The sequence below is a fragment of the Macaca fascicularis genome, chromosome 12 (assembly GCF_037993035.2).
Source record: "Macaca fascicularis isolate 582-1 chromosome 12, T2T-MFA8v1.1".
Lineage (NCBI taxonomy): Eukaryota > Metazoa > Chordata > Mammalia > Primates > Cercopithecidae > Macaca > Macaca fascicularis.
This window is the reverse complement of record NC_088386.1, coordinates 3,493,233-3,511,033: the sequence shown is the minus strand read 5'-3', so window position 1 is coordinate 3,511,033 and position 17,801 is coordinate 3,493,233. Positions and strand designations below refer to the sequence as shown.

The 17,801-nt window shown below is 46.3% G+C and overlaps 1 protein-coding gene across 26 annotated transcripts in view; it reads right to left on the bottom strand.

Moving 5' to 3' along the window:
- The window catches only part of SAP130 (Sin3A associated protein 130), an 88,456-nt gene extending 77,444 nt beyond the window's left edge, over positions 1-11,012 (bottom strand). For 11 of the 26 annotated variants that reach the window (XR_012421013.1, XR_012421014.1, XR_012421015.1 and 8 more), the window contains exons 1-2: positions 10,023-10,237; positions 9,112-9,229 (exon numbers count right to left, since the gene is read on the bottom strand). Coding sequence is in view for 23 of the 26 variants with exons in the window: in XM_005572834.4 (XP_005572891.1) it covers positions 9,112-9,229; positions 10,023-10,094 (190 nt within the window). In the remaining 3 variants the exon portion in view is untranslated. Of the gene's footprint in view, positions 1-9,111; positions 9,230-10,022; positions 10,238-10,858 lie in introns of those variants that run through there. The other 15 variants (XM_005572837.4, XM_045366865.2, XM_045366864.2 and 12 more) reach the window with 2 other exon arrangements.
- Positions 11,013-17,801: the final 6,789 nt, after the last annotated feature.

Here is a 17,801-nt window from a genome sequence, read left to right as displayed (position 1 = left end):
TTTTGTAATCCCAGCTACTTGGGAGGCTAAGGTGGGAGGATCGCCTGAGCCCAAAACGCAGAGGTTGCAGTGAGCCAAGATTGCGTCACTGCACTCTAGCCTGGGCGAGAGAGGAAGACTGTCTCCAAAAAAAAACAAAACAAAAAATGTATGGCTGGTGCAGTGGCTCGCATCTGCAATCCTAGCATTTTGAGAGGCCAAGGCAAGCAGATCCTTTGAACCCAGGAGTTCAAGACCAGCCTTCGTAACACAGTAAGACTCCATCTCTGTAAAAAATATAAAAATTAAATGGGCATGGAGGCACGCACCCGTAATCCCAGCTACGCTGGAGGCAGACAGAGGAGGATCACTTAACCCTGGGAGGTCAAGGCTGCAGTGAGTCAAGCCATGATTGTGCCACTGCACTCCAGCTTGGATGACACAGTGAGACTCTGTCTCAAAAAAAAAAAAAAAAAAAAAAGGTGGTGGCGGTCTGGGCACGGCAGCTCACGCCTGTAATCCTAGTACTTTGGAAAGCCAAGACGGGCGGATCATTTGAGGTCAGAAGTTCCAGACCAGTCTGACCAACATGGTGAAACCCCGTCTCTACTAAAAATACAAAAAAATGAGCTAGGTGTGGTGGTACACACCTATAATCTTAGCTACTCGGGAAGATGAGGCAGGAGAATCGCTTGAACCCAGGAGATGGGAGGTTGCAGTGAGCCAAGATTGCGCCATTGCACTCCAGCCTGGGTAACAGAGTGAGACTCCGTCTCAAAAAAAAATTAAAAAAAAGATATTTTAAGTACAGTTCCTAAGTTTAAGAACATAGAGTTTTTCAAAACTTAAGGACAGAGATAGGAGACATATTTTCCACTATATGCTCTTTTTCTTTTGGTGTTTTGGACTATCAGAAGACATAACATATTAAACTTTTTTTTTTTTTTTTTTTTTTTTTTTTTTTTTTTTAAGACGGAGTCTCGCTCTGTCGCCCAGGCCGGAGTGCGGTGGCCGGATCTCAGCTCACTGCAAGCTCCGCCTCCCGGGTTCACGCCATTCTCCTGCCTCAGCCTCCCGAGTAGCTGGGACTACAGGTGCCCGCCACCTCGCCCGGCTAGTTTTTTTTGTATTTTTTTAGTAGAGATGGGGTTTCACCGTGTTAGCCAGGATGGTCTCCATCTCCTGACCTTGTGATCCGCCCGTCTCGGCCTCCCAAAGTGCTGGGATTACAGGCTTGAGCCATCACGCCCGGCCTTTTTTTTTAATTTTTAAAAAAAATTTTTTTGAGACAAGGTCTCACTCTGTCTCCCAGGCTGGAACACAGTGGATATCAGCTCACTGTAGCTTCAAACTCCTGGACTCAAGTGATCTTCTGCCTCAGCTGCCCAAGCAGCTAGACTACAGGCACACGCCACCACCCCTGGCTAATTCTTTTATTTTTTTATGAAGACAGAGTTCCACTGTGCTGCCCAGTCTGGTCTTGAATACCTGGGATCAAGTGTTCCTCCCACCTCTGGCTTCCCAAAGTGCTGAGATTATAAGTGTGAGCCACCGCACCTGGCCTATTTAAAAATTAAATATTTAAAAATTAAGTGGAGGCCGGGCGTGGTGGCACACGCCTGTAATCCCAGTACTTTGGGAGGCCAAGGCGGGGAGATCATTTGAGGTCAGGAGTTCGAGATCAGCCTGGCCGACATGGTGAAACCCTGTCTCTACTAAAAATATAAAAAATAGCCAGGTGTGGTGGTGCACACCTGTAATCCCAGATACTCAGGAGGCCGAGGCCCGAGAATCACTTGAGCCCGGGAGGCGGAGGTTGGGGATCCCGCCACCGCACTCCAGCCTGGAGAACAAGAGCAAGACTCTGCGTCAAAAAAAAAAATTAAGTGGAAAAAAATCAGAGAACTAATGTAATAAAAGAAGAGCTTGTGAAAATATTAACTCATATTTGTCTATAATTTTTCCAAAATATTAATATTCTTTTTTTCCTGAGCATAAAGATATTTACTGATGTAGAGAATGTAAATTATTTGGAGTACCATAAACAAAGTAAAGTTGTCCCCAAACTCACCCCACAAAGGCACCAACACTTAAAGTTCTGGTGACAGTTCTCGTCTCTTTTAAATTTTGGGTGGGTTTTTATTCATTTGACTTTTTTCCTTGAAGTATGATCTTCACAAAGGTAAGTGCACAAATGTTAGTTGTGCAGCTCAGTGGACTTTCATAAACTGAATACACCTAAGTAAATACCACCCCGCTCAAGACAGAAAACATTATTGGTCTCCCCGAGACCCTTAGTTTGGCCCTATTCTAGCCACTATCCTCCCAAGGAAAGCAATCGTCTACCTTGTAACACTATAGATTAGTATTGTCTGTTTTTGAACTTGATATAAACAGACTCATAACAAATACACCCTATTGTGCTTTGCCTCTTTAACTTACAGGTGTGAGATTCATCCACGTTAGTGTACACAGCTATAGCTCTTTCATTCTCAAGGCTGTATACAGTATGACGTGTGAGCAACGTACAAATTATCCATTTTACTCTTAAGAGGCACTTTACATAGTTTTCAGTTTTTTCCTATTTTGAATAGTGCTAGTAACGTTCCTGTACATGTCTTCTGGTAAACACATGTATCACTTCTACTCAATATATACTTAGGAGTGGAACGACTGAGTAGAGAATACTGCATTTTTTAAAGGTGAAATGGGGACAGGCACAGTGGCTCCTGTCTATAATCCTAGCACTTTGGGAGGCCGAGGCAGGTGGATTACCTGAGGTCAGGAGTTCAAGACCATCATCCAACATGGTGAAACCCCGTCTCTACAAAAATAAAAAAATTAGCCGGGCATGATGGCGGTTGCCTGTAATCCCACCTACTCAGGAGGCTGAGGCGGAAGAATCGCTTGAACCCAGGAGGCAGAGGTTGTAGTGAGCCAAGATTGTGCACTCCAGCCTGGGCAACAGAGCAAGACTCCGTCTCAAAAAAAAAAAAGGTGAAATGGGATTCTATTGTATAGATGTACTATAGCTTTTAAAATCACTGTATCATTGATGGGCTTTTAGGTTATTTCCAAATTTTTGCTTTTATCAACAATCTTGTCCAGAGATCTCTTCAGGAAAACGTTTCTAAAAGTACAAGTGCTGGATGAAAAGACTGATAAGGCTGGGCGCGGTGGCTCAAGCCTGTAATCCCAGCACTTTGGGAGGCCGAGGCGGGCGGATTGCAAGGTCAGGAGTTTGAGACCAGCCTGGCCAATATGGTGAAACCCTGTCTCTACTAAAAATATAAAAATTAGCTGGGTGTGGTGGTGGGCGCCTATAGTCCCAACTAATCGGGAGGCTGAGGCAGGAGAATTGCTTGAAACCGGGAGGTGGAGGTTGCAGTGAGCCGAGATGGCACCACTGCACTGCAGCCTGGGCGACACAGCGAGACTCCATCTCAAAAAAAAAAAAAAAGAGAGGAAAGAAAAGACTGATATACATTTTCTTTTTCGCTATATATTGACTTTTCTCCCAGGTCATTCAGAATTTTAAAAATTTTCATCTATAAAACCTCTTCATTGGGGAATAAATTACATAGAATAACACCACTGTTTTACAAGAAAAGTTCAATAATTTTTTTACAAATATCCTCAGTAACACCAAAGAGGAGAATGGTTGGGTCAAATGGTAAGTATATGTTTAACTTTCCCAAAGTAATTTCCAAAGCGATTGTAGCACTGTCTGTTCCCATTAGCAGTATATGAGAGTTCCAGCCGCTCCTCTTCCTTACTCACGTTTGATATACAGCCATTCTAGTGGGTTGTAGTGTGTGTCTCCCTGTAGTTTTAATTAGCATTCCCATGATGACTAGTAATGTTGAACATCTTTTTATGTGATCACAGTCCATTCATATATATCTTCTTTTTTTTTTTTTTTTTTTTTTTTTTGAGACGGAGTCTTGCTCTGTCACCCAGGCTGGAGTGCAGTGGCCGGATCTCAGCTCACTGCAAGCTCCGCCTCCCAGGTTTACGCCATTCTCCTGCCTCAGCCTCCCGAGTAGCTGGGACTACAGGCGCCCGCCACCTCGCCCGGCTATTTTTTTTGTATTTTTTAGTAGAGACGGGGTTTCACCGTGTTAGCCGGGATCGTCTCTCGATCTCCTGACCTCGTGATCCGCCCGTCTCGGCCTCTCAAAGTGCTGGGATTACAGGCTTGAGCCACCGCGCCCGGCCCATATATATCTTCTTTAGTGAAGTGCATGTTTATCTTTTGTCCACTTTAATCAATTAGCTTTACTGAGGTACAATTTACACATAAAATTCACTAATTCTTTGTGTAACATTAGATAAATGTTTGCAAAAGTATACAATGGTATAACACAATCATGACACAGATCATTTCCTGTTACTGCAATAAGTTCATTCATACCCCTTTGTAGTCAATTCCCTCTCTGCCACCTCTATTACCCAGAAGCCACTCATCTGCTTTCTGTCACTATGGTATATAATCTTTTCCGGAATTTCATATAACACAGTCATACCATCTGGAGTCCTATGTATCTGGAATCTCTCCTTAGTGTAACGTTACTGAGGTTTATCCATAATGTTGTGTGTGTAGGTAGTCTGGTCCTTTTTATTGCCAAGTAGTATTCCACTGCATGGATGGATACACAACAATTTGCTCATCCAGTCACCATCTGATACACATTTGGTAAGATCCCTGTTTTGGCTATTATGAATACAGTTTCTATGAACACGTGAGTATAAGTCCTTGTACGAACACACGTTTTCATTTACCTTTGATAAACACCTATGGAATGAGATTGCTCAGTGCTGTGGTAAGTGTATATTTAACTGCATAAGACATTGCCAAACTGTTTCTGGAAGTGGTTTGCCACTTTGCATTTCCAACAATAAAGCGTGAGTTCCATTTGTGCCACAACCATACCAACGCTTGGTATTGTCAGTCTCTGTAATTTCGGTCTTTCTAATGGATGTGCAGTAGTTTCTCAGCAGTTTTAAATTGCACTGCCCGGAGGATTAATAATGGTGAGCATCTTCTCATGTGCTTCTTTGGCACTTATCTAGCTCTTCTGGTGAAGTATCTACTCAAATACTTTCCCATTTAAAAAAAATCAGGTTGTCTGTCTTTCACTACTGAGTTATGAGTTCTTGTTTTTTTTTTTTTCCTGAAGATAGGATCTCACTCTGTCACCCAGGCTGGGGTGCAGTAGTAAGATCTCAGGTCACTGCAACCTCTGCTTCCCAGGCTCAAGAGATCCTCCCGCCTCAGCCTGTCAAGAAGCTGGGACCACAGGCATGAGCCACCATACCCGGCTATTTTTTTTTTTTTTTTTGAGACGGAGTCTTGCTCTTGTTGCCCAGGCTGAAGTGCAGTGGCACGATCTTGACTCACTACAACCTCTGCCTCCCAGGTTCAAGTGATTGTCCTGCCTCAGCCTCCCAAGTAGCTGGAATTACAGGCACCCACCACCACGCCCAGCTAATTTTTATATTTTTAGTAGAGACAGGTTTCACCATGTTGGCCAAGCTGGTCTTGAACTCCTGGCCTCAGATGATCTACCCATCTTAGCCTCCCAAAGTGCTGGGATTACAGGCATGAGCCACTGTAAAATTAGCCTGGCCCCGGCTAATTTTTGTATTTTTTGTAGAAATGGGGATTTGCCATGTTGCCCAGGCTTATCTCAAACTCCTGAGCTCAAAGCGATCCACCTGCCTCGGACTTCCATGTTGCTGGGATAACGTGCATGAGCCACTGTGCCTGGCCTTTATCCTCCCATAATGTTGTTGTGATCTTCCAGCACTATTTCACTGAAAAGACTTATAGGGCACGGTGGCTCATGCCTGTAATCCCAGCACTTTGGGAGGCCAAGGCGGGTGGATCACAAGGTCAGGAGATCGAGACCATCCTGGCTAACACGGTGAAACCCCGTCTCTACTAATAATACAAAAAATTAGCTGGGCATGGTGGCGGGCGCCTGTAGTCCCAGCTACTTGGGAGGCTGAGGCAGGAGAATGGCGTGAACCCGGGAAGCGGAGCTTGCAGTGAGCTGAGATCGTGCCACTGCACTCCAGCCTGGGTGACAGAGCGAGACCTTGTATCAAAAAAAAAAAAGAAAAGACTATCATTTCCCTATTGAATTACTTAGGCACTTGTATCAGAAATCAATTGGCTATATATGTCTGGTTCTATTTCTAGATCCTCCACCTGAGTTGTTATAGAAGATAAAGTCTCTGTTATGCTACAGAATAATAATAATTTGAGAAAATAACATTTAAGTTGAAACTTGAAAAAGGAAGGAATTAGGCCGGGCGCGGTGGCTCAAGCCTGTAATCCCAGCACTTTGGGAGGCCGAGACAGGTGGATCACGAGGTCAGGAGATCGAGACCATCCTGGCTAACCCGGTGAAACCTCGTCTCTACTTAAAAAAATACAAAAAACTAGCCGGGCGAGGTGGCGGGCGCCTGTAGTCCCAGCTACTCGGGAGGCTGAGGCAGGAGAATGGCGTGAACCCGGGAGGCGGAGCTTGCAGTGAGCTGAGATCCGGCCATTGCACTCCAGCCTGGGCGACAGAGCGAGACTCCGTCTCAAAAAAAAAAAGAAAAGAAAAGAAAAAGGAAGGAATTAGCCAAATAAGCAACTATATGGAAAGGAAGAAGGAAGACTATGGCAAAAGGAAGAGAATGTGCAAAGTCCCAACGTCATGAAATTGGGAACTTTTTAATCATTTATTTAGAAATATGAGTAGATACCATTGAGCAGGAGTCATAAAGTAGCTTAAAGTCACTTCAAGTCTAAAGAGAAAATAAATTTATAACAAAAACTAAGTTGGCGGCCATGCAAGTAGCTCACACCTATAATTCCAGAGAGGCCTAGGCGGGAGGATTCCTTGAGGCCAGGAGTTTGAGACAAGCCTGGTCAACATAGCAAGACTCCAACTCCATTGGGAAAAAAAAAAAAAAACTAAGTTGGCAGGAGGAGGGCAAAATAAGAAATAAGGCTGGAACATTAGACAAGGGCAGCAGCTCATAAGAAAATGCAGAGCAATTAAAGATGCCGCCAGCCCTGCACAGTGACTCACACCCGTGATCCTAACACTTTGGGAGGCTGACAGTGGAGGATTACTTGAGTCCAGGAGTTTGAGACCAGCTTGGGCAACACTGTGAGATCCCCTCTTTACAAAAAAATTTAAAATTAGCTGAACATGTGGCTGGGTGCGGTGGCTCATGCCTGTAATCCCAGCACTTTGGGAGGCCAAGGAAGGTGGATCACTTGAGGTCTGGAGTTCGAGATCAGCCTGGTTAACATGGTGAAACCCTGTCTCTACTAAAAATACAAAAAAGAAAAAAAAAAAAATTACCCAGGGATGGTGGCGCATGCCTGTAATCCCAGCTACTCAGAGGCTGAGGCACAAGAATCGCTAAAACCCAGGAGGCAGAGACCGAAGGGACCTGAGATAGAGCCAGTGCACTCTAACCTGGGCCAAAGAGTGACACTCTGTCTCAAAAAAATAAAATAAAACAAAATAAAGTAAAATAAAATAAAATAAGCTGGGGAGCTCAAAAGATCGAGGCTGCAGTGGGCTGTGATTAGGCCACTGTACTCCCGCTTGAATGACAGCATGAGATGCTGTTGCAAAAAAATAAGCCTCAGCTACTGGTTTAAGCAATGAGTAGACAGTGGTATCATTTACCATAAGGAACACCAGAATCGAGTGGTGAAGAAAAAGGAATAGAAAATAGTTTATTCATGGCCGGGCGCGGTGGCTCAAGCCTGTAATCCCAGCACTTTGGGAGGCCGAGGCGGGTGGATCACGAGGTCAGGAGATCGAGACTATCCTGGCTAACATGGTGAAACCCCGTCTCTACTAAAAATACAAAAAACTAGCCGGGCGTGGTGGCGGGCGCCTGTAGGCTCAGCTATTTGGGAGGCTGAGGCGGGAGAATGGCGTGAACCCGGGAGGCGGAGCTTGCAGTGAGCCGAGATCACGCCACTGCACTCCAGCCTGGGAGACACAGCGAGACTCCGTCTCAAAAAAAAAAAAAAAAAAAAAAAGAAAATAGTTTATTCCACTTTGCAATGTCACATATTTACTTAATACGTAGCGAAAAAGAGTATTTGAAGGAATTCCTCAACTTCAGCGCTGCTGACTAGACTGGATACTTCTCTGTTGTGGGGGCTTCCCGTTATCTTGTAGGATGTGAAGCAGTATCCCTGGCCTCTACCTACCAGATGCCAATAGCACTGTTGAGTTGTGACAACCAAACTGTCTTTAGATATTGCCAAGTATTCCCCTGCAGGAAAAACCACCTCCCCAAACACCTGTCACTGAGAACCACTGATTTCTAGCACTCAAAGGGCATGAGACGAAAAACCAAGTCTTATCTGTGTGTATGCAATCAGCCCTCTGTATCCATGGGTTCCCTGATGTGAATTCAAACAACTTTGGATGTTAAATATTCAGGGGGAAAAATAAAATATGGTTGCATCTGTACTAAGCACATACAGACTTTTTTGTCTTCTCACTGTTCTCTTAGCAATACGGAATAACAACTATTTACATACTATTTACTTTGTAGTAGGCATTACAAGTAATCTACAGCTGATTTAAAGTATACTGGAGGATAGATACAGGTAATATGTAAACACTATACCATTTTACATCACAAAGTGGAGCAACATGGATTTTGGTATCTGAGGTGGGTCCTGGAACCAATCCCCCACAGACACCATAGGGAAACTGCATATCCTTTGTTTTCCACTTATTTTCCTTGATAATAAACTCCTAAAAGGCAAGATCTGTTCCTTAAACAACTCTGGGCTCCCTCACAGCACTAATGCTATACTCATGGACATTAATTAAACATGAATATATTAATGCATTTCAAAAATAGTTCTTACAGGCATGCTTCGCTGTAAGTTGCATGTGTACTCTATGTGAACGACGTGGTTAAAACAGGAAGAAAAAAAGCCTTGTTTAAATTAGAATAGTAATATACCCTTTCTTCAAATTCAAGAAATAAGAATTTACTAAAATCCTAGAAGGAATCTGCTAATTTTTAAGTTAGAAAACTGGCAATATTCGTAAAGTTGGAAGAAATATATTAGAATATTACATATCTCACCTGTAGCAGCTGGGTTTATCAATCCAGCAGTACCACTGTTTGCAATCTGAGAAGGGGCCTGGCTCAGCCCAGTAGAAGGGGCTCCTAATCGAGGAAACTGTTGAGAACTCATTTCCACCTGCAGTACATACAGTTATATGGTTATTACTAGATTCTGAGATCTGAATCAATATTGAGAAATTAAAGCATCTTTAGTACCTATGAGATAGTCCCTCGGAAAAGCAAATGTTGCATCATCTATTTAAAAACAATAACGTAGGATCAATATAAATGCAGACATTATCTAAACTACCTAAGTTTTCTACCAATATCGTTTATACGGAGCTGGCGTGTACTATAACCCTCCATAAATACTTGTGGATTGCCATGCTAAAAAAATCACCATTGAATCCTGTACAAGAGTCACATGACAGGTATTACCACAATGCATGTGTATTTCTCTGTGTAAAGTTTTATGGAAAATGGCATGTCTCTTCGAAACACTCAAACCTCACACCAAGGTGAACAGAACTGTGATTAGCATGTCATAGGAACATTCGGAGGAAGATACCCAGCCCTAAGAAAGGATCGGATGTTTTACATTCAGACCTGATGCAAAAGGAATTCTCCAACGCTTTTCTGCAAAGGCTTCCATTTACGGATTTCCTTTTCTTTCCCTTTCATAGACCCCCACAGAGCAAGAGGACCCTACACCTTCTCCATCTTCCCTAAAATCGTCCCCCACTTTTCCCCCAGGAGCCAAGCGATCTCCCCTGATTCGCCCGCAACCCCACCCCACCGCGAAGCCCCCGCTGAGATGGGAGGACGCCGATTTCCAGACACCTCGGAGTGCGAGATCCCCGTCTCCGGGGTAGGGGTGCGGACGGGCGTTCTGGGGACCCGACCACAAGGCGAGCACTGTGCCTCTTTACCTGTAGCCGCCGCCCGCCGCCCGCACCGCCCGCTTCTAGCTCGCCGGCCTGGGGGTGCCGCGGAGGGCCCATCTCGGCGGCGGCGATGCGCTCGGGGGGCGCGGGGAGGGATCGCGGCGGCGGCGCCCGGGGCCCGCCGCTGTCCAGCCCCGCTGGCCCCACTCACCCCCAACACCCGGCCGCCGCTGTGCTCGCAGTCCTCTTCCCCCGAACCTGCCCCTGCCTCCCCCGCCCGCCCATTGGCCCCACGCCCGGCGCGTCAGTGGAGGCCCAGGACCAATCCACAGCGACCTACACGGTCAGGACCCGCCCCACCCTCCCGCCGACCGCCAGCCAATCAGGCGCGAGCCTGGCCGGGGCAGCCCAAACCCCTCGAGGCTGAACCAATGGCAGAGGAAGACAGGCGCCCCCGGCGAGGGGGGCGGGGAGCGGGGAGGCCCCGCCTTGGCCAGGGTCTGAAAGCGGCGGGCGCAGGGCCCGGATGTGGAGAGTCACTTTAAACTGCTCCAGGAGCCAAACTCCCTGGGCCGCCCGCCCGCCCGCGCTCCCCCGACCGCTCTGCTTCCCCGCCAAGGCCCACGTCCGCCACGCCCCCACGCCCGGGTCAGCCCACCCCTCCCGGTGCCTCTCCCTTCCTCGCCACAGGACACCCAGCCCCTGTCGCCGGCCCAACTGCCGTGCCCAGCTCGCCAAAGAGCCGCGGTCCGAGCTGCAGGAGACGAGGATCCTCTGCCCTTCCCCGGGGACGCGCAACGGGACGGACGCTGCAGCCCGGCTCGGCCGCCCCGCCCCCTCGTCTCCTCCCCTTCCCTCCCGGGCTCCCGTCCCGCCATTACCTGGGTGCTGCGCCGAGTGGCCGCCGCGCCGCCTTGAGCTCGCTCCCGCGCGCTCTCTGTCTGCGGGGCCGACGTCCCCAGGTTCCCGACCCGCAGCCACCGCCGGGGAGCTAGCACTCTGCCCCCCACCCCTCACTCCAGCGCCGCTGCTTCCGCCGCCGTAACGAGCCTCCCGTCTATTGGCTGGCGCAGGCCCCGCCCCCTGCCGAGTCAGCCAGTCGCCGGTGGTCGTGAGCGGGAGAGCGGACGGGCCCGCCCCTCGGAGCCGCGGCGTCCTCTGGGAAATGTAGTCGCGGGCGCCAAGAGGGCGGGCCGCGAAGGAGGTGGAGAGCGCCGGGGCGGGGCCGCAGGCGACCCGGCCAGGGCAACACACCCCTTTGCTGTCTGAAGTCGGTTCTGTCTTTTCTCTTGGCTAAGTGAGAAGACAGTGGATCCCACCCTGTGTCTCAACCTGAGGGCACTAGGTTTCATTTTCCCCGCGGGGAGGCGCGGCGCGGGAAAGGGTAATGGAGGCCAACTGCGGCGGCCAAGGGATCCGCGGGCCGGACCAGTGTCGTGACGGTGCCCGCCTCCCTACGCCGCGAGTGGGACTCGGTGTCCCCACCGGGGACCGCGGTCGGCACAGCCTACGCGCGGCGGGAGCCCCAGGCGCGGCGCGGGCGCGGCTCTGTGAAAGCAGGCCGGCAGGATGCAGGACTCCGGGCGGCCGGGGCGCACCTGCGCGCACTTTCCAGATTATGAAGGCGCTGAAGGGGGCAGTTTTATTTTGTCATTTTGTTTGGGGTTCAGGGTTGGAGTTTATGCGCCTGTAGAAGACATAGCCATATCTTTTGAGGCCACATTTGCATAAGAGATTAAGTCTCCCTCTTCCCTTACCAGATGGTAGTTTAGGCCTGGAGTTTTGTGATTAGTTAGGAAATAAATGGGGCTCAACCCCCTCTCTTGCTGTCATGCACAGCTGTGTAAGACAACTGTTTGGTTAGAAGAGAGTAGCTCCTGGCTATAGCCCAGGGATGAGTCTCAGATACTCCTCCTTTTCTTTCTTTTTTTTTTTTTTTGAGACGGAGTCCCGCTGTGTCGCCCAGGGTGGAGTGCAGTGGCCGGATCTCAGCTCACTGCAAGCTCCGCCTCCCGGGTTTACGCCATTCTCCTGCCTCAGCCTCCCGAGTAGCCGGGACTACAGGCGCCTGCCACCTCGCCCGGCTAGTTTTTTGTATTTTTTAGTAGAGACGGGGTTTCACCGTGTTAGCCAGGATGGTCTCGAACTCCTGACCTCGTGATCCGCCCGTCTCGGCCTCCCAAAGTGCTGGGATTATAGGCTTGAGCCACCGCGCCCGGCCAAGATACTCCTCCTTTTCAAGCCACTTTCCTTTTCCACCTTCTTCCCTTCATTCTCAAACTTCTAAAGAGTGACTGCTGTGATCAGCCTCCTGTCTGCCTAGGCAGTCCTTATCCCTTTTGGAGTTGCCGCTCTTCTCAGACTGCTCCCCAAAAGTTGCCAACACCTACTCAACTTCAAACTCATCGGTCCTCGCTTAGAGCTCATCTCGTTTAGCTTACTGACCAGCAGTAACTCCTCCTCGTGTCTTCCCTTGGACTCTAGAACCAGGGTGTCTCCTGCTTCTACTCCTATCTCAAGCTCCGTTATACCTCCTCTTTCTCATGAATACAGCATTCTTCAGGGCTCCAACACTCAAATGCTATACTGCCTTCCTAAATGGTTTAATGTGTTTCCACAGTTTCAAATGTCTTCCTTTTTGTTTTTTGTGTTTTTTTGAGACAAGGTCTCAGTTCAGCCAAAGCTGAAGTCCAGTGGTGTGATCATAGCTCATTGCAGCCTCAACTTCCTGGCCTCAGCGAACCTATTGCCTCAGCCTCCTGAGTAGCCGGGACTGCAGGCACATGCCACCACACCCTGCTAGTTAAACATATACATATCCATATCTATATCTATATATCTATATCTATATCTATATATGGATATATATATGCCGGGCATGTGGCTCACGCCTGTAATCTCAGCACTTTGGGAGGCCGAGGCAGGTGGATCACCTGAGGTCGGGAGTTTGAGACCAGCCTGACCAGCATGCAGAAACCCCGTCTGTACCAAAAATACAAAATTAGCTGGCCATGGTGGCACATACCTGTAATCCCAGCTACTCGGGAGGCTGAGACAGGAAAACCGCTTGAACCTGGGAGGTGGAGGTGGCTGTGAGCTCAGATTGGGCAACAAGAGCGAAACTCTGTCTCAAAAAATATATATTTATATATATGAATATATTTATATATAAATGATATATATGTCATTTATATATAAATATATTTTTATATATCATATATAAATTTATATATAAATATATATAAATTTATGTATAAATATATATAAATTTATATATAAATGATATATATAAATATATATAAATATATATAAATTTATATATAAATGATATATATATAAATTTATATATAAATGATATATATAATTATATATAAATTTATATATATATGATATATATAAATATATATAAATTTATATATATATGATATATATAAATATATATAAATTTATATATAAATGATATATATAAATTTCTATATGAAATATAGAAATATATTCATATATATAAATATATATGTTTTTGAGATGGAGTTGTGTGTGTGTCTGTGTGTATATATAAGTGTACATATACGTGTGTGGTGTGTGTGTGTGTATATATATATATTTTTTTTTTTGTAGAGACAGGGTTCCACCATATGCCCAGACTGGTCTGGAACTCCTGAGCTTAAGTGATTTGCCCACCTTGGCCTCCCAACGTGCTGGCATTATAGGCATGAGCCACTATACCCAGCCTCAAATATCTTTGAAAATGTTACCTGTGCGTAGGTGACCACTCTGAGTTGTATACCTGTATTTCCACCTCATGGGCCAATCCACACAGAAGTCTTACAAGCCCCTCAAAGTTAATGTATTGAACACCGTTATTGATTTGCCTCACCTATGTACTCCCCTTGATACCTGGGTTTACTTACTGGCATCACCATCCTTTCTGTCTTCGGCTTCGTATATGTTGTTTCACACTCTTCCATCTCCCACAGCTGCCATGTTACATTGATATGCACCTCTGCCTCCTTTCCTATTGTTTCCATAGCTGTGGCTCAAGTTGTCACTATTATCTGAATTGCAGCAATGCTGCTGCCCCCACTGAAATCTCTTCCTACACCCAATATGTCCTCCAGAATTCTTTTTCTAAATCACTAATCTGGATCTATCCTTCCCATCCACAATGCTTCCATATCTTCAGAATATATTCCAAATCCCTATGCCCAGTATCCAAAGGCCTTAATAATTTTGTCTTTCCTACCTCTCCAAAAACTGGATACTCTGCCAACAACAGTTTCTACTACTTATCTGCGCAGTTTGGCTTCCAACATTTTGCTCTGGCCTGAAGTGCCTTCTAATAGGCTAGGATGCTCAGCAATCATCTAGAAGAGTTCTGCCAATTCTATAATGCTTAACCGGAAAGAAAATTGTTTCCCTTCTGCAAGAAGCCTTCCTCCAATTCCTCTCCTTTCTCCACCCTTTAGAATACTTCCATAGAACTTCCTCAGTACCTCTCTTACAGCACTGATCTGTGTCTGCCCATATTCCTCCTGGAGTAGGCGGAGAGAGAAATTATTTGTCTTTATATCTCCTGTCAACAGGGTTTTAGATCCAGGAAGCATTCAATAAATGTTTGCTAAATATAATCACAAATACATCGGTGCTACTACATGATTGAAATCGGAATTTTCCTGAGTTACTTGGGACAGTAGCTACGGCTTTATTCATCCATGTCTCTAGTCTCACACACAGTGGACACTTAAAGGAAAACAGGTGCTTCACCCACCTTTTATCACTAGGGTTTAGAATTCCCATCAATTGAGCTTGTTGTGCAGAAAACACACGTTGTGCCCCAGCCAGACTGAACCTTCCACACTCCTCAAGTATTGAAGCTCTACGCCAGTTTCAGGAGCTTATTAGTATTTGAATATGGTTCTTGAAAATTGGCCAAGTGTGGTGGCTCACACCTGTAGTCCCAGCACTTCGGGAGGCTGAGGCGGACGAATCACTTGAGGTCAGGAGTTCGAGACCAGCCTGTCTGACATGGTGAAACCCCATCTCTACTAAAAGTACAAAAATTAGCTGGCTGTGGTGGTACATGCCTGTAATACCAGCTACGTGGGAGGCTGAGGCAGGAGAATCATTTGAACTCGGGAGGTGGAGGTTGCAGTGAACCAAGATTGCACTAGTACACTCCAGCCTGGGCGACAGATCAAGACTCAGTCTCAAAAAATAAACATAAAAAAAACTGTTGTCCACCGATGATCTTTTGAACAGATTAAGCAAAGATACCATAGGCATCATATCTGCTCAGTGATTTTCTAGAGAAAAGTAAATAACTACTGTTTTCTGCCAACAAAGCAGACAGGTTCTCCATGTGAGTGTTCTGTGGAAGTCAGTCAGATGTCAGCGAATGGTCCGTGAGACTTGGTGATGTGATTGAAACCACTTTTGCAAAATCATGACAGTGAGAGATATCTAACATGGTTGACTCCATCTTACTTCTGACCTCCAAGCCGTCTTTGGTTATTCCTGGGTATAGACCAAGCTACGTTTCAGAATTTAGTTTATAGTTTAACTTGAAAGCAAGGATGATAATAGTCCCTTTCTAAAACTAACCCCCTCCTTGCTTGGGGACCAAAACCACCTTTATAAACCAACGAAAGGCCACAAGAATAGGATTATGAGAGGGGCCTGAACTCTGCTAAAATGTAGTCAGTTTCTATAATCCCTTACTGCTCAGGAGACATGTGGCCAGAGGTCTCAGATTTGTGACTTTCCCAATTGCTCCTGTAGATAGCATCACTGTTGTAAGGATTGTTTTTTTCTGAGGTATCTTTCATACTGATCCTATCTGAACTTGTGACTCATGGCTCCACCGGTCCTGTGGCCCTACCTAGAGGCCGACTCAGCACATAAGAAATATTTTCCATACCCCTATGATTTCATCCCCAACCAATCAGTAGCACTCATTCCCTATCCCCCTGCTCACCAATTTGTTCATAAAAACCTTAAGCTCTAAGCCTTCAGGGAGACTGATTTGAGTGATAACTCTAGTTGTTTCGTGTTGCCCGCCTCCTGTCAATTAAACACTTTCTCTGCTGCAATGCCAAAGTCTCAGTGGATTGAGTTTTGTCTGTGCAGCAGACAGGAAGAACCTACTGGGTGATCCAACACTTTGTTGCATTTTTTTTTCTCTTTAAAAAAAATTTTTTTTAAGAATTCAAGGGCAAACTGGTGGCGGTAGCCTGCCACTTTTTATTGAACAGTGCTGCTCCTTGTGGAGCAGGGCTAACTCATAGGCAGTGTGCCCAGAGTCAGCCAGGTGATTACACTTTGGTGGGCCTCTTTACCACTGGGCCCAGATGGTTCTCACTTAGTCACTGCATGAGCAGTCTAATGATATTGACTCTTCGCAGTTGCCCTCTGTCCAAATCCTCCCCTTGACTCAACCTCCCAGTCAGGGAAAGCCTAGTGTCTTCCAGGTCACTCGTGTAACAGGAGCATACCCTTACTTATCTCCAGCTTGTTGTGTAGATTAAATGAGCTATGCACATAAAGGATGTGTTGCTTTTGAACTTGCCAATATCCATTGTTTTTATAACTTCCATCTGTGTATTACCCCAGGCAAAGTCAGCGTCTCTCTCCTCCTGGTATCCCATTCTATACCACTGTCCCCACCCCAGCAGCACCTATGCCAGGTGTGGCAGAAGACTCTAGGATGGTCCCCGATGATCTCTTCCCTGTGGTCCTACCCTTATGTAGGAACCAAAGCAAAGGGATCATTCCTTTGCCTTGAGTGTGGGTAGGACCTGTGACTTTCTACTAACCAATGGCAAATGGCGGAGGTGGTGGGATGGCACTTCCTGTACCATGTTAACTTATACAAGCATGTGGTCCATAGCAATGTTTTGGTCAAGGACAGATTGCATATATGACTAGTTTCATGAGATTATAATGGAGCTGAAAACTTCCTGTCATCTAGTGACCTTCTAGCTGTCATAATGTGTAGTGCAAAGCATTACTCATATATTTGTGGTAATGTTGGTGTAAACAAAACTACTGAGTCAGGTGCAGTAGCTCATGCCTGGAATACCAGCACTTTGAGAGGCTGAGGCAAGAGGATCACGTGAGCCAAGGAGTTTGAGACCAGCCTGGGCAGCATGGTCAGATGCCATATCTATTTTAATTTTTTTTTCAAGACACAGTCTTACTCTGTCACCCAGGCTGGAGTGCAGTGGCATAATATCAGCTCAACCTCTGCAACCTCTGCAACCTCCGTCTCCTGGGTTCAAGCAATTCTCCTGTCTCAGCCTCCCGAGTAGCTGAGATTACAGGTGTGCACCACCATGCCTGGCTAATTTTTGTGTTTTTAATAGAGATGAGTTTCACCCTGTTGGCCAGGCTGGTCTTGAACTCTGGACCTCAGGTGATCCGCCTGCCCCAGCTTCCCAAAGTGCTGGGATTATAGGCGTGGGCCAGTGTACCCGGCTGCCATATCTATTTTAAAAGACAAAACAACAAACAAAACTACTGCTCTGCCAGTTGTATAAAAGTATAGAATATACAATTATGTATATACTTGATAATGGTAATAAATGACTATGTTGGCTGGGCGCAGTGGCTCACACCTGTAATCCCAGTACTTCAGGAAGACAAGGCTTGCAGATCATTTGAGGAAAGGAGTTCAAGACCAGCCTGGGCAACGTGACGAAACCCCATCTCTACTAAAAATACAAATATTAGTCGGGCATAGTGGCGCAGGCCTGTAATCCCAGCTACTTGGGAGGCTGAGGCACAAGAACTGGTTGAACCCAGGAGGTAGAGGTTGCAGTGAGCTGA